Consider the following 24,023-nt stretch of genomic DNA (forward strand, 5'->3'; position numbering starts at 1 on the left):
ATTGGGAGTATTTTAATGAATATTTAATAAAATAGTTTTTTTAGAGGTTTTTCATGGTTATATGGTAGTATATCCTCTATTCTAGATACAAATTATATGGTTTTGATGCGTTTCCATTTCCCATTAAAATCAATCGCAAATGTGATTTTTCCGACCCCACTTTGCGTTTGCAAACGTATTTGCGAATTTGCATATTTTGTGGCAAAAACCATGCGTTCAAAGACGCAACATGTCAATTGTTTTTGCCCTTTTCGGTCAGTTTTGCTAACATTGAAGTCAATGAGAAATGGCAAAAAATAAGAATCCTCTAAATTCCTGCGTTTAACCTGCTTTTTTGGTGCAGAAAACATGCATTTTGGACTTCATAAATGCATGTTTTTTGACATCAAAATAATGATTTCATATGTCCCTTTACACACACACATAGTCCGACCAATAAAATTAAAAGAGTTATTAATTTATTGCTAATTTTTCGATAAATATCGAATTAACGCAAAAAATTAATGATATAAATATATTTCCATTATTTTACTTAAGATTATAGATTTGTTTAACTTTTTTTCCTTTTTTTCATTCTGTTTGACTGCTTAAACTTTATTTAGCTGTGTCTTGATGTTCAAAACACATCTTTCAAAACGCAAGTGGAAAAGCATGTAAAAAGCGCTGAAAACACAGTTAAACGCGGGAAATACGCATGCGTTTTCAGTGCTAAATTTCAGAAAAAGGCAACTTTGGATAAATCAATTAAGGCAAAAACGTGCATTCTAAACAAGTAGGAGAACGCAAAGTGGGGCCCTGGCCTAAGAGTCCAGCTGAGGGAGGAGTCCCTGCACTCAGTGGATGGCTCCAATCAGTGAAAGAAGCCACTTTCACTGTAACCCAAGCACTACGTGGTGCTTGGCACTGCTCATTACTCGATCAAGCACCCTAATGTTCGATTGAGTAAAACGGAGTATATGCTACATGAGTGATACTGTGGTTTATCAAAATGCCCCACATCATTCAGTGGCCAAATGTGGCACTTTTATTCAACCAAGAATGCTTAAAAAACTGACCTGGTATTATTTTTCCAAGGAGAAAGAGCCAAATGGAAAATAAGCACCATGTGCATTACTGGTATGTTTTTGCATTGATATTAAGATGAATTACAAAAATATTTTAATTTGTCTCTTGTGTGGCTTTTGTGTCAAAATCTGCTCTCAAATTCACCTAAAAAACCTTGTGTGAACATAAACCAAGGTAAATGAAACATTTAAGGCTCCTGATACCTCATCTATCTCTCCTTGTGTGTCTAAAATAACCCTAATGTCCTAAATTCTTGCTCCTGCGCTACTGAATACAAATCTGCAAGAGCTGAAGTTTTTACATTACTTAACCATGCCACAGACTGGGAGGAATATGCAAACACCCACTATAATTATGGGTTTAGGTTCAAAAAGTGTCTGCTCTTATTAATGGTTATTAAAGGTAATCTTACCTCTTTAAAAAGTAATTTCCATATTGGAACAACTCCAACATCTATTATGTTGGGCCCACAGATAAGCCTCCTGTAATGACAGCAATTTTCAGGTTGCTTCATTGTTTAGCATTGCAACAAACAAGTAAATACACAATATGAAAACGGTAAATAGTTAAAAAGTTCTCAAGATCTATTGAGAAAAGGAGACAAGAATGTATCACCGAGAAAGAATACAAAAATATTCACATCGTTTATTAAATATTCTACTTTTGCTCTCTCTTAAGATAAAGCCATTAGGTCAAAAATCCGTATTTCTAATGTGACCAGAACCCATAATCCAACATATTGACATTAGGGATGATGGAATACCTCAAATATTTGGCTTCACGAATATCCGACAAATAGGTCGCTGCTATTCGACTATTCGATGTGCAATGTAAGTCTATGGGAAGCCCGAATAGTTCCGAATAGTTGTTATTCGGGTTTCCCATAGACTTATATTGCTCATCGAATTTTCGCAAATAGTCGAATAGCGGCGATCTATTTGCCAAATATTCGCAAAGCCGAATATTTGAGGTATTCAATCATCCCTAATTGGCATGAATGAGATGAGATTGTGTGAAAAACATAGAAAACCTTGCCTGAAACCCCTATAAAGAGGGCAACAACTCAGTTTTCTGCTATCACATGGTCTTTACTAAGTGACTGGACTTCCTTGTAAACACATTTACCTGACATCCTGCTCCTCTTTCACAAAACCATTGGCAAAATTGTCATGTATGGCCACACATGTGTAATGATCTTCCAAGATTCTGAAACACAAATATTTCAAATATAAGATATATGACAATTATAATACATCTATATGCAGAATACTTTCCAAAAACATACCCAGACTTGGTAAACTGATTCGTATAGTCATCCCATATGTATCGAATTTTCTGTACTTGTACATATCGAACCTATAGTAAAGAAAAAGAAAAAAACAAAAACAGAAAAATGAAGGGATTCTTTATCAATTAATTGTTTTGATTAAAAGAAGAAAACCCTGTGTGAGTCCAGCTCTGCCCTTCTTCCGCTGACTGACTGTCCAGGCAAAATGTAGTATGAAGATGAAGATAGATGGGTGGTGCAGTAGAATTGAAAAGTTTCAGGACAAGTTTCTGTATTTTCGTTTTAAACAACAACATATATAATACCCAAATTGTACTATCAGAACCAAAGACATATAATGCGTAAGTATCAATTATTGTCTTTGTTCTGTAATTGGGCAAATCTGAAAATGTTACATCTGTCAAACCTTGACAACAGCCAGATCCTGGTACATCTCAGGAATCTTTGGTAAAGTTTTAACATCTCCATGAGGACCCCTTCAAATGTTCTTGTTTCCAGTACGTGTGGCATCCATTTTCACATGTACTGGAGACACATTCACATGCATACTTAAATCTCTGTTGATCTTCACATGTCTATGTATTACCATCAGTACGGATAAAAAGAGCAAGAGACGTCTATGCGTCTATAAGAAATATGTACACTACACTAATGACATCTGTGTGACATCCATGTGCTGATAGATAGTACAGTTATTTAGGCCCCCAAAAAATAATTAAATGAAAAAACACTGTGGGGTCTCCCTATTTTTAATGACGAGCAAAAGTAAAACAGACAGATGAGAGCTGATATTATCAGGCTGGGAAGGTCCAAGGTTATTGTTATTATTCCCAGCTTAAAATGACCAGCTTGCAATAGCCTCATAAGTGGAGCATCACATGAGAAGCTCCAATTTTGGTGCTTCGCCCCAGCTCTACCAACTACCCTGGTGTGTTAGCAATTGAGGTAATGGTTTTTGGGATTGATATCAGCTTTCAATTGTCCAAAAACACAGCTGACATCAAGTCCCAGTGTTAGTAATGGACAGGTGGCTATCAGACACGCTGATTACTAACCCAATAAGTAAGTAAAAAAAAAAAAACACACTCATCAGAGGCGCCGGATCTTGGATCTTACAAGGCACAACATCAGCTAGCAGTGGCGGCTGATAAATCCTATGGAGTTTCAGAACTCTATAGGATCCAAAACCAAAACCTTTGATGGGGTCAGGGAACATCGGGGGAAGCGCTGGACTATGTCGGACCTGCGTTGGAACTTTACTTTTTAATAAATTGGTGAATGAGGGACAATCTCTTGTTTTATTTATCTCATTTTATATTTTTCAAGTTTCTATTTGTGGACTACTTCAGAATCCCTTAACTACATCATGTTCCCTGGGTTATGTTGGCCTGTCTGTTTTATGTTCTTTTTTAAAATAAACTGGTGAACCAGGAAAAAGTTAGGGAGTGGGGTTTTTTTTTTTAAATAAAGTATTTGTGTGTGTGGGTTTTTACTTACTGGCTTAGTAATAAGGGTGTCTGCTACCCACTTCTTCATTACTAATACCAGGATTGATGGCAGCTGTGTTTTTGGACAATTCAAAGCAGACATCAACCACAAAATCCATTCCCTGAGTGGCAACGCACCAGGGCAATTGGTAACAGCTGAGGGGAAGCGCCAGAATTGAAGCATCTAATATGACGCGCTACTTCTGGGGCAACTAAGGGCTGGTATTTTAAGGCTGGAAGGGGCCAAATGACCATGGACCATTCCAGCCGGATATCAGCCCGCAGCTGTCTGCTTTGCCTTTACTGGCTATCAAAAAGTGGGGGGACCCCATGCCATTTTTTTTTATATTTAATTATTTATTTATTTGGCTATGTAGCTGCAAATCTATCTAGCTATCTATTAGCTAGTTATCTCTCTCTATCATCTATCTAAAATTATCAGTCTATCCTTTAACATATTTTACACATCCAAAGCTTTAATTTCAGTGTCATGTGTTTTTTTCCAGTACATGTGACACAGGTGGTACAAGGATGACGCACGGATGGACAAAACAGACCGTGCAATATGTGAGTTTTTTAAGTCTGAAGGAGGCCTTAGTGGTGCTAAATAATAAAATTGGCAGTAGTTTACCCAATTACAACTGCAGGAAACAATACTTCTTGCCTCAATAATACATTTTTAGCAATAAAAATACAATAAACCTCTTCTTGGAAGCTGGATTTACATTTGAGGATATATTTCTTACAAGCCAACATCTGCATTATATAATAAATGAGCAGCAAAGGTTAAATTTTCTTGACTGTACAGGTTAAACACAGGCTACAGAGTTTTTCCTGTGGTATTTTATTATTTACAAGTGGTTACATTCAAATGAGTATGTAAATTAGGAAGCTGATCTTTACATTTACATATGCTTAGTTACACCTAATCAGTCATGTATAATGGGGTTAACCTACATTTCTAGTTCAAGTTCACACACTTTAATATTGCTTTAATTGTAGGTCAATGCAAACCTGAAAACATCAAGATCTGCTTACAGAAAAACATTCTTACTCCGCCCCATCAGTCTTATCATAGGCCTCCAATGGTCAGAACACCAATGTGGATTCTATATATTGTCATTTACTGGAAATGCAAATTCTAGGAAACATGCTAGATTCAAAGCCTGTGAAAGCCAACAAATTTACATCACAAACACCAATATGAGCTCAGAAAACAACCCATGAGCAATGCAAACAGCACAAGTGGTAATTATCCATACACTACTGATTGCTTTCATTAATATTTGCAGCAGTTTAAAGCTGATTCATGCTGTGTGAACCACAAGAAGCTGGAATCTGAGTTTGGCTCCTGCATTCTGAACATTCATGTCCTGCAATAAAAGGCTTTGGCGTATCAGATAAAAACACAATCGAAGACGTGGCCAAGGAAAACGTGATTAATCCCAGGGGCTAGAAAGTAGAGTGATCTGTCATTTTAAGGAGCTGATGGGGAAAAGTAGTCAGTGTCATACCTCTTGGACTAGTCACCTAGATCCCAGGTGCACTGTCAGCTATGTTTTTCCCCTAAACGCTACATTTTTCCCCTAAACGCTACAGCATATCAGAGTGTAACATACAGCAGGTGACATAAGTATTAAACACATCAGCAATTTTCTAAGTAAATTTATATTTATAAAAGTGCTATTGACATGTATTTCTCACTAAATATTGGTAACAACCCATCCAATCCACAGAGGCAAAGAAATCAAACCATAGATATCCATAAATTAAGTTATGGTTAATAATAAAAAATGACACAAAAAAAAAGTATTGAACCCGCTTACTTAAATTTATATAATATTTTGTACAAAAACCTTTGTTGTGATGACAGCTTCTAAATGCCTCCTGTATGAAGAAACTAGTCACTTGTATTGCTCAGATGTGCTTTTGGTCCATTCTTCCACACAAACACTCTTCAAATCCTGAAGGTTCCGTGGATTCCTTCAATGAACTCTGAGCTTTAGTTCCCTCCATAAATGTCAGGTAATTGGTAGGGCCATTCTAGCAAATCAACTGAGAATTCAGTAGGCTGTGTGATCATTATTTTGCGAAAATATCCAACGTCATTTCATCTTCATCATCCTGGTAGACGGCAGCAGATTTTTATCAAGAATGTCTTGGTCCATTCATCTTTCTTTCACTGATATGAAGTTTCCCAGTGCTGTTTGCTGAAAACAGCCACACACCATAATGTTCCTACCTCCAAATTTCACTGTTGGTATGGTGTTTTTGGGGTGATATGCACTGCCTTTTGGTCTTAAAACATGGCGTGTAATATGGCATCCAAAGAAATCAATTTTTGTCTGATCTATTTCACAGGCTTGTCTAAATATTGTTGTGCAAACTACAAAACACATTTGAACATGCTTTTTGTTCAGCAATAGAGTCTTGCATGGTGGACATGCATACAGGCCATGTAGGTTGAGTGCATTGTTTTCTTTGAAATAATTGTACCTGCTGATTTCATGTCTTTTTGTAGATCTCCACAGGTGGTTCTTGTTCAACTCTTCTCATTAAGTCTTTCACACCTATCTGAAATTTTGTGGGGAGCATCTAGTCATGGCCGGTTTATGGTGAACTGATGTTTTTTCCACTTCTGGATTATGGCCCAAACAGTGCTCACTGGAAGCGTCAGTAGTAGTTTAGAAATTTTTCTTTAACTAGTGCCATTAATATGTTTTGCATCAATAAGGTTGCAAAGGTCTTGACAGCTCACTAGTTTTACCCATTCTGAGATGTTTATTGTGTGGCACCTTGGTAATTACACACCTTTTAATAGGTAAGCCATCAGTTGAACCAGCTGATATTATTTTTCACTAAGTTGCAGGTTTTCCTCAAATTAGTGATAGATTTCAGCTTGTGTCGTGACTTTCCGTAGCTTTTTGCACCTCTCTTTCTTCATGTGTTTGATACTTTTCCCAGTGTCATTTCTCATTATTACACATCACTTAATTTATGGACATCTATGGTTTGGTTTCTTTGCCTATATGGATTGGATGGGTTGTTACCGATATCTGGTGAGAAATTCATGTCATTAGCACTTATATATATACTTTGAAAATTGGTGGCATGTTCAATACTTATTTCACCCTCTGTAGATGTTAAAAGGCAGGAGCTGATTCATGTGGTTCCAAGAGCATGAAAGCTGCCAGCCAAAATGTAACTAAAGCAACCCTCCATTCAAAACTGAAGATATAACTATACAACATCTGATGGCATCCTCATACCGACATTCACCCATTCCGAATTTCTCTCCCCTGCTTCACAAAATTGTCGCCACCGTCTTAGACTTTGCTATGGCTAATTCTGTTAGGAGAACTAAGACGTGCCATTTGACTGACATTTGACAGGACTAAAACCAAAGTTATCAGTACTGGTCCCATTAAGGGTCAGTCGTAAGACAAGAAGAGCATTAGATTTTCTAACAGCGCTTTTCATAGCAAAATCTGAAATACTGTAACAGCAGTCAATTTGAGTTCTCTAGGTGAGAGCTGCTGACAGACATCTGTTGCAGAGATTAATTTCAAGAACAATAGGATCAGCATCAGCCCGAAGTCTGACATGTTAGATAATTAATTTCCCCGACAAATTGTTCTGGGTCTCCATACACATTCGAATGTTAGTGAATTCATCAATCTCGGCAAGTTCAGATGCCATTAGTCTAATGTGTATGAGCAGGCTATAAAGGTATGCTTTACTCATGATATATATACCCATAAGTAGCCTCCACCAAATGCCACTGTATAAGCATACAGTGTCATTTGACACAACCAAAAAAATGCAGATACCTCTGTATAAAAAAATACAGCAAATGCTTTCCTATTGAGGAGAAAACTTTATATACAAAATATAAAACTGATTGCTCAATATGTGGGAAAGAAGCTAAGCAGTCTACAGTCACAGAGGAGGTTACCATGTCGATAAAAATACTCTACCTCTACAGGGTTAAAATCTAAAGACCGTCAAACCAGAGAAATGTGGAAAACACACTGTCATGTTTGTGAAACTTGTCTATGACTATAAGACGCTTGTGGCATGGCACATTGTTCTACTGAAAGTGTTCTTCTCCTATAGGGAAAATAGCTGGCATAATGGCATGAACTTGGTCACTAACAATACTTAAAGCACCACTCCAGCGATTTTCTTTATTACAGTGCTAAAGTGGTGCCACTAATTTAAAGTCCCTTAGCCTAGTATTATATTTATTAACTGCCAACTTCAATTTATCCCGGCGCCGCTATGGTCCTATATTGCCATCTTGTGATTGCAGCTTCTGACTGCCCGGAAGTCAGAGGTAACGGTCACAAGCTCTAAATTTAAGTCTATGAGTGCCTCATTCTGGTTCTTATAGACTTACAATGAGTTGTGACTTCCAGATCACTCTCGCAAACACTAGAGCCATCTAGAAGGTAACAAAGTGCTGGAGATCGACCAGAGGAACACTGACTAAAAATGAAGACATGCCTGGTAAGAATAGGACTAGGAGCAGGGAACTTAAACCATAGCATCACTTCAGCACTGCAACAAAAAAAGAAAAACAAAATGGTGGCGTGGTCCTTTAAGAAAGCCCTACTGCCCATCTCTGCATTCACAAGTATCAGAGTAGTGATTGTGTGCCAAGAAATAGTCCTCATACCATGACGTTTACCACCAGCCTGGACTTTTGGCACCTGACATGAAGGATTCATTAATTCATGTTGTTTTCACCAAATTCTGACCATCCCATCAGAACAGTGGAACAAAAGTCTGTATCCATCTGACCAGAGAATGATTTCCTCTGCTCAGTTTTCCAATTTTTGCACTACTTTTACCCACTGCAGTTTTCACTTTCTGTTCCTCTTAAGGGGAACCTGTTACCAGATTTGGCCCCTATATGCTGTGACCACCATCAGTAATCTCTTGGGCTATGTGCCCACATTGCGTTTTTACCTGAGTTTCCGCAGCGTTTTCAACTACAGCGTTTTAATGCCAAAATGCATGCATTTTGTTTTCCAAGCAAAGTCTATGAGATATAGGGATTTCTTGTGCGCACTTTGCTGTTCAAAACGCGGTTTTTAATTTGCATATTTTTGGGTAAAAACTCAGCATTTAAAGAAGCAACATGTCAATTGTTTTTGCCATTTGAGCTGCGTTTTGATAACATTAGAGTCAATGAGAAGATGCAAAACACAAGAAACATCAAAATCCTAGCGTTTTACATGCTTTTTGGATGCAGAAAACAAGCGTTTTTGACAATTTAATTGCCTGCGTTTTTGACATTATATTAAAGGCATGATATGTCCCTTTACACACACACACATAGTCCGACAATTAAAATTAAAAAAAACATTAATTTAACGTTATTTTATACATAAATATTAACAAACATTTATCATTTTAATAAAATCAGCTCTTTTGTGTATGATTATAATCTTGATATTTGTTATCATTTTATTTCCATTTTTTTCATAGTGTTTGAATGTTAAAACTTTATTTAGCAGTGTATTTGTCATCAAAACACATCTGACTTTTAGCAATGAAAAAGCATGTTAATCGCGGCAAAACGCGGTAAAAACACACGCGTATTTATAGCGGTTTTGTGGTTAAAAGCAACTTTGGCAAATACCATTTCTGCCAGAGGATGCGTTTCTAACGGCAACTACCTCGACGCAACGTGGGCACATAGCCGAATATACAATATTCTAGAATACTGTATATAAGTGCCCAAGTCGCTCTGTGTAATGTAAAACTCCTCTTTTATTTTAGTCACCTAGGTCTTATGGGCATCGCTGATCTCGGTCCAGAGAAATCCTATCTTCCTTCCAATGCTGTTCTCCTTCCCTGATCCGACATGTCCTGCATCATCCACACAGAGACTGTCATTGCGCTCATGAGCACACTCACTTCTCTCTGTCCTACTGCGGCAGAGAAAAGTACTGTAATGCACAGGTGCGGGGAACAGTCAAAGGTTGCCTGTGCATGCGCACTACAATTCTTTGATCTGCCTTCAGCAGAGCAGAGAAAAGTGCATGTGCACAGGAGCACAATGGAGGACTCTGTGTGGATGACTTAGGTTGCATCATCCACACGGAGCAGGCAATGATGGATGGCAATGGAAGGAAAAGAGAAGGCGCAGGACCGAGACCAACGAAACACATCAGACCTGACCGCCCTGCAGGTGAGTATAATAAAAGATAGTTTTTATGTTATACAGTGCTAGAATGATGTATATAGGAGCTCACTGGCAGTGACTACAGCTTAAAAGGGAAAATCATTGTGACAGGTTACCTTTTAAAAAGATAATTAAAATTTTAACTTGACATTAGTATAGTTTTGGCATTCTCCTTAGACCACTTTTTTTTTCAAAAAGTTGCTTGTGCTCGCAGGATCCCAAGAGAAAGTGGTCATGACTTCAGAATTGTATACATTTTTACAAAAGTGGTGTCAACAATGCCAGGTCAATCAGAGAGTGTAGGTCAACTGATTTGCTAAGCAGCTCAGTTATGGTTTCATAGTTTTACGTATATAATTCATATGCAGCATGGATCTGTGGGTTATCCCAAACTTACCAGTAGGTTAGGTTTTATCACTGCCTTATTGATAACTGAATCCACATCATGGGTCACAGCACTGAAAGCTTTGTATTCAGAGGCAGATAGCTGAAATGAGAGCACTTTTTTCCATGTATATTCTTTGAAAGCATCCTAGAGAAACACAGCAATACATTAATTCAAGGAATCATTTCACCCAGTGCAATACACATAGCAAATATAACTTTTGAAATATATGTTGCTGTATTTAGAGAAATTTAGTACATGCTATGCTGAATGCTAGAGTATGCTGCGGCCTCTCCAGCTGAGCATTATCCATTTTTGGCACGTGCTGGCTGTGTTACACAGCCAGCACATGCTGCTAACAGTAACAGCTGGAGCTAGCTTTGATTGCGGTTTATCATTTAAATTGAATCATTGTCAATGTCAGATAAAAACATTTAAATTGTTGTAAATAGCCTGCTTATTCAGGTAGCCATTGCCCTCCACCCCACACACGAAGAGATCGTAAGATGATGATTAGTTTCCATGGCAGCAGGTTCAAGTCTTCTTGGGAAAGTAAAGTAAGCTAAAAATTTGTTTAAAAAAAAAGATGCTTAAATCACCCGTTTCCCAATTCAAAAGTATAGGAATTAAAAAGAAAACAAACATATTTGGTAATTGGTAAAAGACCAATCAAAATCTAAAAATAATAACCCATTTGACATACTGGATGAAAAAATAAATAAAAAAAAAAAAACACTAGAATTGCTATTTTTTATTTGCTGTATTGCTCTACCAAAAAGATCAATAAAATGCAATTAAAATATTGTATGTACCCCACAATGCTGTCACTAAAAATGACAGCTGACTTCACTTCATTCCTGTAAACTTTAAAAAAATTACAGGTCTCAGAAAATGGCACTGAAGAACCATTTATTTTAAACAAAATGTTGATTTTTTTTTTGTATCCACTAAAATATAAATAAAAGATACAAGCTGCATACTGCCATTATTGGACTGACCTGTAAAATCCTGTTGCCAGGTTATTTTTACCGCACAATGAACACTTAAAATATCACCCTACTGATCACCCTTTGTAAAGGGATGCATCTTTGTAATAGATTCAATACCTTATTTTGCTTAAATCTATTCTTAAATACAATCCAAAAAGTGCAGCTTTTCTGTCTAGTTTTTTTGGTCTTAGCTAAACCTACAATTCAAATCAGCTTCTAAGACTTGATTCAGAAATCTGCTGATCACACACGTTTTCTATCATTGATATTCATGGGTAGAACATGTGCCCATTAAAGTCTACAGTGCGAGTCAAATGTCCGTGTTTATTTATTAAACGTGCATCCAGGAAAAAAAAAGTTTATTAATAGAGCTGTTAGGGGTCCAATAAATGAAATAAGACAGCTTAGACCAGACCTGTGCAAGGGGCGGCCCGCGGGCCACATCCGGCCCGCCTGCTCTCTGTGACCGGCCCGCCCGTCTTCAGCCGGTGCAGTGGAGCCGGGCTGCAGCGTGCCGAGCAAGGAGAGATCCTGTGCAGGTCCGCACTCTGCACAGTCAGTGCAGGCAGCGGAACGCAGGAGTCTTTCCTCTGTTCCCTGCCGGCACTAATTGTCAGTGACACACACGCGCTCTGACATTGTCAGTACTGCGCTGCGTGTGTCATTTCAAAAGTTCCCGCCGGGCAGGAGAAGAAGCAGCACAGGAAACGGAATAATTCATCTTGCACTGTAAGACCTGCGATGATGTCACGCCCATGTGACTGTGTGGGAGGAGACACAGGATGCCGGGCAGAAAGCAAGATACTGAATCCTGAAGGAGATGTGGACACATGACTGGTAATAAGAAAATAGGGGACATGAGGGGGAGGGGGGCTGCAGGGTGAGTGCATATGTGGGAACATGGAGCTGCAGGGTGAGTGCATATGAGGGAAGATGGAGCTGCAGGGTGAGTGCATATGTGGGAACATGGAGCTGCAGGGTGAGTGGCATATGTGGGAACATGAAGCTGCAGGGTGAGTGCATATGAGGGAACATGGAGCTGCAGGGTGAGTGCATATGAGGGAACATGGAGTTGCAGGGTGAGTGCATATGTGGGAACATGGAGCTGCAGGGTGAGTGCATATGTGGGAACATGGAGCTGCAGGGTGAGTGCATATGTGGGAACATGGAGCTGCAGGGTGAGTGCATATGTGGGAACATGGAGCTGCAGGGTGAGTGGCATATGTGGGAACATGAAGCTGCAGGGTGAGTGCATATGAGGGAACATGGAGCTGCAGGGTGAGTGCATATGTGGGAACATGGAGCTGCAGGGTGAGTGCATATGTGGGAACATGAAGCTGCAGGGTGAGTGCATATGAGGGAACATGGAGCTGCAGGGTGAGTGCATATGAGGGAACATGGAGCTGCAGGGTGAGTGCATATGTGGGAAAATGGAGCTGCAGGGTGAGTGCATATGAGGGAACATGGAGCTGCAGGGTGAGTGCATATGTGGGAACATGGAGCTGCAGGGTGAGTGCATATGTGGGAACATGGAGCTGCAGGGTGAGTGCATATGAGGGAACATGGAGCTGCAGGGTGAGTGCATATGAGGGAACATGGAGCTGCAGGGTGAGTGCATATGAGGGAACATGGAGCTGCAGGGTGAGTGGCATATGAGGGAACATGGAGCTGCAGGGTGAGTGCATATGTGGGAACATGGAGCTGCAGGGTGAGTGCATATGTGGGAACATGGAGCTGCAGGGTGAGTGCATATGTGGGAACATGGAGCTGCAGGGTGAGTGCATATGTGGGAACATGGAGCTGCAGGGTGAGTGCATATGTGGGAACATGGAGCTGCAGGGTGAGTGCATATGTGGGAACATGGAGCTGCAGGGTGAGTGCATATGTGGGAACATGGAGCTGCAGGGTGAGTGGCATATGTGGGAACATGGAGCTGCAGGGTGAGGGGCATATGTGGGAAGATGGAGCTGCAGGGTGAGTGGCATATGTGGGAACATGGAGTTGCAGGGTGAGTGCATATGTGGGAACATGGAGCTGCAGGGTGAGTGCATATGAGGGAACATGGAGCTGCAGGGTGAGTGCATATGAGGGAACATGGAGCTGCAGGGTGAGTGCATATGAGGGAACATGGAGTTGCAGGGTGAGTGCATATGTGGGAACATGGAGCTGCAGGGTGAGTGCATATGTGGGAACATGGAGCTGCAGGGTGAGTGCATATGTGGGAACATGGAGCTGCAGGGTGAGTGCATATGTGGGAACATGGAGCTGCAGGGTGAGTGCATATGTGGGAACATGGAGCTGCAGGGTGAGTGCATATGTGGGAACATGGAGCTGCAGGGTGAGTGCATATGTGGGAACATGGAGCTGCAGGGTGAGTGCATATGAGGGAACATGGAGCTGCAGGGTGAGTGCATATGAGGGAACATGGAGCTGCAGGGTGAGTGCATATGAGGGAACATGGAGCTGCAGGGTGAGTGCATATGAGGGAAGATGGAGTTGCAGGGTGAGTGGTATATGTGGGAAGATGGAGTTGCAGGGTGAGTGGCATATGAGAGCTGCAGACTGACAGAAGGATGTGAAGGGGTGCAGAGTGTTTGAGAGGGGTAAGTTGGGGTACAGGCAGGGTGAAATATGTGGGCAGGGTGTGTGACATATGGGGGTGTAGTGTGTGTGATATGGGGGTGCAGGCTGTATGGGGAGCAGGGTGTGTGACATATGGGGGTGTAGTATATTACAGGTGTACTATATGGAGGTGTAGTATATTACAGGTGTGCTATATGGAGGTGTAGTATATTACAGGTGTGCTATATAGGGGTGTAGTGATGTAGTATATTACAGGTGTGCTATATGGAGGTGTAGTATATTACAGGTGTGCTATATAGGGGTGTAGTGATGTAGTATATTACAGGTGTGCTATATAGGGGGTGTAGTGATGTAGTATATTACAGGTGTGCTATCTGGAGGTGTATATTACAGGTGTGCTATATGGAGGTGTAGTATATTACAGGTGTAGTATATGGGGTGTAGTGATGTAGTATATTACAGGTGTATATAGGGGTGTAGTGATGTAGTATATTACAGGTGTACTATATGGAGTTGTAGTATATTACAGGTGTGCTATATGGGGGTGTACTATATTACAGGTGTAGTATATGGGGTGTAGTGATGTAGTATATTACAGGTGTACTATATGGAGGTGTAGTATATTACAGGTGTGCTATATGGAGGGGTAGTATATTACAGGTGTGCTATATGGAGGTGTACTATATTACAGGTGTAGTATATGGGGTGTAGTGATGTAGTATATTACAGGTGTAGTATATAGGGGTGTAATGATGTAGTATATCGGAGGTGTATTATATAGTGGTGTAGTATAATACAGGTATATGGAGGGGGTGTAGTATAATACAGGTGTAGTATATAGGGGTGTAGTGGTGTAGTTTATTACAGGTGTAGTATACGGAGGGGGTGTAGTGATGTAATATATTGGGTAGAACTGAGGTAATTATATTAGTCCGGCCCTCTAAACCAATCCCAATTTCTCATGCGGCCCCATGGGAAAATTAATTGCCCACCCCTGGCTTAGACAGTACTAAAATTGTAGGGTAGTATTGAGCCATTAACAAAATGAAATTATTTAATATGTAACGGCTTCTGAAAGTCATTTTCCCCAGGCAGCTGTTGTTTACAGTCATTGGGGCATGCCTGTAATCACTATCTCACATCCTGCTCAGTTACAGCCGGTTAACTGTGTAGAGAACACTGATTGATCATAGCATGTAGAGCTGCAGGCAGGTGCAGGGAGAATATTATTATTATTATTATTTATTATTATAGCGCCATCAATTCCATGGCGCTTTACATGTGAAAGGGGTATATATAATAGGGACAAGTACAACAATCATAAACAATACAAGGCACAGACAGGTACAGGAGGAGAGAAGTCCCTGCCCGCGAGGGCTCACAGTCTACAAGGGATAGGTGAGGATACAGTAGGTGAGGGTAGAGCTGATAGTGCGGCGCTGTATCAGACTGAGGGTTACGGCAGGTTGTAGGCTTGTCGGAAGAGGTGGGTCTTCAGGTTCTTTTGAAGCTTGTCAAGGTAGGCGAGAGTCTGATGTGTTGAGGCAGAGCATTCCAGAGTATGGGGGAGGCACGGGAGAAATCTTGGATGCGATGGTGGGAAGAGGAGATGAGAGGGGAGTAGAGAAGGAGATCTTGTGAGGATCGAAGGTTACGTGCAGGTAAGTACCAGTAGACTAGGTCAGAGATGTAGGGAGGAGACAGGTTGTGGATGGCTTTGTAGGTCATGGTTAGGGTTTTGAACTGGAGTCGTTGGGCATGGGAAGCCAGTGAAGGGATTGGCAGAGAGGAGAGGTCGGGGAGTAGCGGGGGACAGGTGGCATAGTCGGGCAGAATATAATTTTATTTTTTCCCTCCAGCCACAGTTCAATTGAGACCTGACAATCACCTCCAGCAGCGTTGGGGAAAGCCGACCAGGGGCAGCACCAAGTCTAGTGTTCCCTGCAGGATTTTCAAATTATATTTTCTCTGAAATGCTGGAGCAAGGTTGAAATTCATGTTGCTCATGGTTTGAGAAGCAGAATTTGACTGACATGTTCTCTTTAAAATAGTATGTACTTGAAGATTGCGACTATGGCTGCAAGTAAATATACACATGGCCAAAATTGTTGGTACCCTTCTGTTAAAGTAAAAAAAATCTACAACCGTCACTGAAATATAAAAATGATAGAATACATTTTCAATTATAGATTCCGAATATCAACTATTAAAAATCAGACATTGCTTTTGAATTGTGGTTCAAAAGAAAAAATAAATAAATAAAACTAATGAAAATAGCCTGGTCAAAATTGGTAGTACTCCCTAGAAAAAAATGTGACTATAGGGACATATTAAACTAATGTGTGTCCTGTGATTACTCATCACAGATGTCTGCAAATTTGTAATCACTCAGTCTGCCTATTGCAAGGGTGAAAAGTAGTTACTGTGCTGTTTGGTATCATGGTGTGTACAACACTGAATACGGACCAAAAAAAGTTGTTAGAAAGAAAATTATAGACAAACATATTAAAGGTAAAGGCTATAAAACCATATCAATACAGCTGGATGTTCTTGTTACTACAATTGTACATGTTATTCAGAAGTTTCAAGTCTGTGGAACTGTAACCAACAACTCTGGACATAGCCACAAGAGGAAAATGGATGAGAAATTGAAGAGTTGTATAATATGAATGGTAACCCAAAAGCTCAGAACAACTTCCCAAGAAATTAGACCTGAACTCCAAGGTCAAGGTACATCAATGTCAGATTACATCATTTGTCACTGTTTTGGACAAAGTGAACATCACGGAAGGCAATCGAGGAGTAAACCATTGTTGAAATCAAATCATAAAAAAAACAAGATTGGAAATGGCTAATATGCATATTGTCAAGACAAAACGTCTAGGAAAATGTCATGTGTGATAACTCTTAGGCTATGTGCGCACTTTTCTTTTTTACCTGCTTTTCCACTGCTTTTTCAACTGCAGCGTTTTCATGCCAAAATGCTTGTGTTATGCTTTTCAAGCAAAGTCAATGGGACATTGAGCTTTCTTGTGCGCACTTTGCTGTTCAAAACGCTGCGTTTAATTTGCATAAATTTGGGCAAAAACTCAGTGTTTAAAGAAGCAGCATGTGAATTGTTTTGGCCATTTTGGCTGCGTTTCCCATCCATTCAATTTAATACAAAACTGCAGCGTTTCTAAAAGCACCGGAAAAGCACTAAAAACTCATGAAAACCGCAAGGTGCGCATAGGCTACTTTCTTTGCGTTTTACATGCATTTTTAAAGCCAAAAGCATTGTCCTTTCTGCCAGAGGATGCTTTTTGAACTGCAACTACCTCGACGCAAAATGTGCATATAGCCTTACACAATATTATTTATATTACAAACAAGAGGACAAATAAGTTTTTATAGTGCAAAAAAGTGTACAAGATTTTATTTAAAGACAGCAAGTGAACATCCATTAAAATCAAGTAAAAAAAAATGTAAAAAGTATGCAAGACCAAGCTCCACAGTTTATGCATCAATGGCAGGGTTTAACACTACATTTCAAATAGCCTCTTATATCCGTACTTCAATACCTGAAGAGGGACATATATACTGTATTAACAGTAATTCCCTCTGGGAATATACCCACAAGAGATATAGCACTATCAGGGTTAACAATACAGAACAATGACCTTGTTATCAATGCATCATTACATGACTGCAGGGGGGCATGTTATATTACAGATATTCCCCCTGGGACTGTGCCCATAGAAAGTGTAACCCATCCAAAGTCTATTCACACTACAATTAGTGTGAATAGTGATAACATGTCTACTAGTGGTAGCAGCATATGGGTGGTAGCTTGGTGACAGGACCTCCAGAAGCGACGTACGTTTTGATTATGTTGTTTTCTTCATCAGGGCAGAGGTATTCTGACACTCTCCCCCTGATCGCTGGGTTTTTAAATAATGGCGCCAGAGCTCCAATTAATCCGGAGGCTCCAATGCGGCGCACGCACCGACAGCCCACGCAAGTCCCGCAAGACTACGGCCGTCACGTCAATACCGCGCATGCGCGGGAGCGGGGACGTGTCACCATGGCTCCCGCGCAGGCGCGAGACGTCCAGACGGCAGCAGCAACACAGGGACGAGCCTGGCAGCCAGCGCGCGCGCACCGGAACCACCGCAGAGCACTGGGTTTTTCACAAAAGGTAATCCACATAATTAGTGACCAGTAGGTGGAGTCAGACAAAATAATAACACATTCATGGATCACGACATTATATTAATATTATACAGGATTTTCATTTCATCTTGATTCATCCATAAGGTCATCATGTCCTTAACTCCAACCAGGGTATACATTTTCAGGTTTAACCTAGGGATAGAAGATATAAATGAGTACACCCAGCATCCATGAGAGACAGACAGAAAAATAGAACAAAGATTAAAATATTATATATATATTTTATTTGTTAAAAACCAGACTAAGGATGTCAGTGATGAATGGGAGAGACAGTGCCACAAACAATAAAACCACTAGAAAAGTATAAAAAAATATCAAAAAATGGAATGCATGTGTGCTTATGTATATACAACTACAGTTAGGTCCAGAAATATTTGGACAGTGACACAATTTTCGCGAGTTGGGCTCTGCATGCCACCACATTGGATTTGAAATGAAACCTCTACAACAGAATTCAAGTGCAGATTGTAACGTTTAATTTGAAGGTTTGAACAAAAATATCTGATAGAAATTGTAGGAATTGTACACATTTCTTTACAAACACTCCACATTTTAGGAGGTCAAAAGTAATTGGACAAATAAACCAAACCCAAACAAAATTTTTTTATTTTCAATATTTTGTTGCGAATCCTTTGGAGGCAATCACTGCCTTAAGTCTGGAACCCATGGACATCACCAAACGCTGGGTTTCCTCCTTCTTAATGCTTTGCCAGGCCTTTACAGCCGCAGCCTTCAGGTCTTGCTTGTTTGTGGGTCTTTCCGTCTTAAGTCTGGATTTGAGCAAGTGAAATGCATGCTCAATTGGGTTAAGATCTGGTGATTGACTTGGCCATTGCAGAATGTTCCACTTTTTTGCACTCATGAACTCCTGGGTAGCTTTGGCTGTATGCTTGGGGTCATTGTCCATCTGTACTATGAAGCGCCGTCCGATCAACTTTGCGGCATTTGGCTGAATCTGGGCTGAAAGTATATCCCGGTACACTTCAGAATTCATCCGGCTACTCTTGTCTGCTGTTATGTCATCAATAAACACAAGTGACCCAGTGCCATTGAAAGCCATGCATGCCCATGCCATCACGTTGCCTCCACCACGTTTTACAGAGGATGTGGTGTGCCTTGGATCATGTGCCGTTCCCTTTCTTCTCCAAACTTTTTCTTCCCATCATTCTGGTACAGGTTGATGTTTGTCTCATCTGTCCATAGAATACTTTTCCAGAACTGAGCTGGCTTCATGAGGTGTTTTTCAGCAAATTTAACTCTGGCCTGTCTATTTTTGGAATTGATGAATGGTTTGCATCTAGATGTGAACCCTTTGTATTTACTTTCATGGAGTCTTCTCTTTACTGTTGACTTAGAGACAGATACACCTACTTCACTGAGAGTGTTCTGGACTTCAGTTGATGTTGTGAACGGGTTCTTCTTCACCAAAGAAAGTATGCGGCGATCATCCACCACTGTTGTCATCCGTGGACGCCCAGGCCTTTTTGAGTTCCCAAGCTCACCAGTCAATTCCTTTTTTCTCAGAATGTACCCGACTGTTGATTTTGCTACTCCAAGCATGTCTGCTATCTCTCTGATGGATTTTTTCTTTTTTTTTCAGCCTCAGGATGTTCTGCTTCACCTCAATTGAGAGTTCCTTAGACTGCATGTTGTCTGGTCACAGCAACAGCTTCCAAATGCAAAACCACACACCTGTAATCAACCCCAGACCTTTTAACTACTTCATTGATTACAGGTTAACAAGGGAGACGCCTTCAGAGTTAATTGCAGCCCTTAGAGTCCCTTGTCCAATTACTTTTGGTCCCTTGAAAAAGAAGAGGCTATGCATTACAGAGCTATGATTCCTAAACCCTTTCTCCAATTTGGATGTGAAAACTCTCATATTGCAGCTGGGAGTGTGCACTTTCAGCCCATATTATATATATAATTGTATTTCTGAACATGTTTTTGTAAACAGCTAAAATAACAAAACTTGTGTCACTGTCCAAATATTTCTGGACCTAACTGTATATTTAAAAATCGCACACATGCCTACTCTACCTGATATTATAAAAAGGGGGAGTAACTCATAGACTCGTTGAGACCTCTTAGGACCAGAGTGTCCAGGGGTACAATCCACTTGGTCTCGCATTGAGCCAAACGTTTTTTGAGGTCACCACCCCTGATGTTCCCCTCTATGATGTCAATACCCCTAACTTTCAATTTGGAGGGGTCACAAGAGTGGTGAGATCGAAAATGTCTCGGGAGTGTCTTCAACACAGTTGGATCGGTCTCTGATTTCGCCGCAGCAATGTCTCTGACATGCTCCCTGACCTTAATGCGGAGCTCACGTGAAGTGAGCCCCACATAGGTCAGGGGGCATGTGCACGTAGCAAAATACACCACGTGTGTAGTACTACACGTGATGTATTTTCTTATCTGAAAATTCCTTTTTCCGTCCGATGAATAAAAAGTAGTGCTACGGAGAACATTACTGCAGGCCACACAGTGCCCGCAGGGGAAACACCCCTGTGTTGGCCCACAAGAACAAAATGGATTGACCCTCGGAGGGATGTAATGGCTCTGAACCAACATGTCTTTCAAACTTCTGGCTCTCCTAGAGGTCATCAACGGGTTTTCCGTAAGTACCTCCGCTAGCACCGGGTCAGTCAGCATCACAGGCCAATGTATGATACCCCGCATTGTCTTCCATTCTTGGTTGTACGTCCCGATGAACCTAACACCACCATCCTGTTCCTGTTTTTTAAAAGTATCTCTCAGCAGGTGTGCCCTTGTAGTTTTTTTGGCACGATTATAGCCCGATCTAATGCTTCTTCCGCTATACCCTCTGTCACGAAAACGGTCTCTGAGATCCACTGACTGGGTCTCAAAGGTGGTGTCCGATGAGCAGATCCGTCTCATCCTCAAGTATTGATCCGTCGGGATGGCGCGAATTGTGGATGGGTTATGGGCGGATGAGGCATGCAGCAGTGCATTCACGGATGTCTCCTTTCGGGGAAAACGTCCGTTTGGATCAACCCCCTGTCATCCACAGTAAGTAGTATATCCAGGAAGTCGATCCTGCATCTGCTGTTCTTATGTGTTAGCCTGATATTAAACGTATTGATGTTAAGATATCCCATAAACTGATCGAGCTGCTCAGAGGAGCCCTGCCACACAAAAAAGATGTCATCAGTATATCTAAGCCAACACTGCACATGGGCGCAAAGCTCAGAGCCCCCGTCACTAAAAACCAGCCTCTCAGGAGCCCCCAGGAAGAGGCCGGCGTACGAGGGCGCACAAGCCGCGCCCATGGCAGTGCCGCGCTGTTGTAGATAAAAAACGTCCTTAAAGACGAAAAAAATTGTGTGACAGGGCAAATTGGAGCAGCTCGATTATTAATCCGCCCATATCACCATCCCGCCCGGACACCTCAAGGAAGAAACGGACAGCTTGGAGACCGTCTTCGTGAGAGATGCATGTATAGAGGCTCTCGATGTCAGCGGTAACCAAAATCATGTCATCCTCCACAAAGATGCCGTCCACGCGCCGCAGGACGTCCGTGGTGTCACGGACATAAGAGGGCAGTGTCTCCACCATAGGCTTCAGATGGTGAGCTATAAACCTACAGATAGGATCACACAGGCCCTCTATGCCCGAAACAATAGGACGCCCAGGCGGGTTGACGGCATCTTTGTGGATTTTAGGTAGGATATAGAATGTAGGTATCCTAGGATATTTTTTACAGAGCCCTTCAAACATTTTCTTGGTGATAAGACCTTTTTCCTGAGCCCTTCTCAAGATGGCGGTGAGTTCCCCAGAAAATGCAACCAAGGGATTGGAGGGGAGTTTCTTATATGTGTCCCTGTTGCGGAATTGTCTCAGTACTTCACGTTCGTACTTTTCCACTGATAACACCACAATGTTCCCCCCCTTATCCGCCGATTTGATTACTATGTCCCGATATCTTCTTCCGCATTAGGGTCAGGGAGCATGTCAGAGACATTGCTGCGGCGAAATCAGAGACCGATCCAACTGTGTTGAAGACACTCCCGAGACATTTTCGATCTCACCACTCTTGTGACCCCTCCAAATTGAAAGTTAGGGGTATTGACATCATAGAGGGGGGCATCAGGGGTGGTGACCTCAAAAAACGTTTGGCTCAATGCGAGACCAAGTGGATTGTAACCCTGGACACTCTGGTCCCAAGAGGTCTCAACGAGTCTGTGAGTTACTCCCCCTTTTTATAATATCAGGTAGAGTAGGCATGTGTGCGATTTTTAAATATAGTTGTATATACATACGCACACATGCATTCCATTTTTTGATATTTTTTGATACTTTTCTAGTGGTCTTATTGTTTGTGGCACCGTCTCTCCCATTCATCACTGACATCCTTAGTCTGGTTTTTAACAAATAAAATATATATATAATATTTTAATCTTTGTTCTATTTTTCTGTTTGTCTCTCATGGATGCTGGGTGTACTCATTTATATCTTCTATCCCTAGGTTAAACCTAATAATGTATACCCTGGTTGGAGTTAAGGACATGATGACCTTATGGATGGATCAAGATGAAATGAAAATCCTGTATAATATTAATATAATGTCGTGATCCATGAATGTGTTATTATTTTGTCCGACTCCACCTACTGGTCACTAATTATGTGGATTACCTTTTGTGGAAAACCCAGTGCTCTGCGGTGGTTCCGGTGCGCGCGCGCTGGCTGCCAGGCTTGTCCCTGTGTTGCTGCTGCTGTCTGGACGTCTCGCGCCTGTGCGGGAGCGATGGTGACGTGTCCCCACTCCCGCGCATGCGCAGTATTGACGTGACGGCCGTAGTCTCGCGGGACTTGCGTGGGCTGTCGGCGCGCGCGCCGCATTGGAGCCTCCGGATTAATTGGAGCTTTGGCGCCATTATTTAAAAACCCAGCGATCAGGGGGAGAGTGTCAGAATACCTCTGCCCTGATGAAGAAAACAACATAATCAAAACGTACGTCGCTTCTGGAGGTCCTGTCACCAAGCTACCACCCATATGCTGCTACCACTAGTAGACATGTTATCACTATTCACACTAATTGTAGTGTGAATAGACTTTGGATGGGTTACACTTTCTATGGGCACAGTCCCAGGGGGAATATCTGTAATATAACATGCCCCCCTGCTGTTATGTAATGATGCATTGATAAAAAGGTCATTGTTCTGTATTGTTAACCGTGATAGTGCTATATCTCTTGTGGGTATATTCCCAGAGGGAATTACTGTTAATATATATGTCCCTCTTCAGGTATTGAAGTACGGATATAAGAGGCTATTTGAAATGTAGTGTTAAACCCTGCCATTGATGCATAAACTGTGGAGCTTGGTCTTGCATACTTTTTACTTGATTTTAATGGATGTTCACTTGCTGTCTTTAAATAAAATCTTGTACACTTTTTTGCACTATAAAAACTCATTTGTCCTCTTGTTTGTAATATAATGTGGAGTTGGTGCTCATTGTGGGGATCCATGAGATTCATTAACCACAAAAAATTGTGTTTGGGGGTACGGAGCTATTTGTTAAACAATATTATTTATATAGTCATATCAACATGTATCAGCAGACCGTTTTCTCATCATTCTGGAGTTTGTACCCATTTGCTTGTGTATCTTTGTGTATTCATATGCCTATTTATTGAATGTCTGTGCTGTAGGCACTTTGGTTTTTAATTTATTTTAATATAAAGTACTGTATGCAATTAAGCTTATACTATACATACATATGGGCTTATTGTTACCGTAATACTCTTTTTAGTTTGACGGATCACCAAGTAATCACGGTGGGGGACATATAGGTAAAA

At 41.1% G+C, this 24,023-nt stretch overlaps 1 protein-coding gene across 1 annotated transcript in view; it reads right to left on the reverse strand.

The window, feature by feature from the left end:
• ATP13A4 (ATPase 13A4) overlaps positions 1–24,023 on the reverse strand; it is a 185,717-nt gene that overhangs the window by 114,256 nt on the left and 47,438 nt on the right. The window contains exons 3-6 of the mRNA XM_075340497.1: positions 10,431–10,565; positions 2,351–2,421; positions 2,191–2,271; positions 1,478–1,547 (exon numbers count right to left, since the gene is read on the reverse strand). Coding sequence (XP_075196612.1) covers positions 1,478–1,547; positions 2,191–2,271; positions 2,351–2,421; positions 10,431–10,565 — 357 coding nt within the window. The remainder of the gene's footprint in view (positions 1–1,477; positions 1,548–2,190; positions 2,272–2,350; positions 2,422–10,430; positions 10,566–24,023) is intronic.

This window comes from Anomaloglossus baeobatrachus, chromosome 3 (genome assembly GCF_048569485.1).
Source record: "Anomaloglossus baeobatrachus isolate aAnoBae1 chromosome 3, aAnoBae1.hap1, whole genome shotgun sequence".
NCBI lineage: Eukaryota > Metazoa > Chordata > Amphibia > Anura > Aromobatidae > Anomaloglossus > Anomaloglossus baeobatrachus.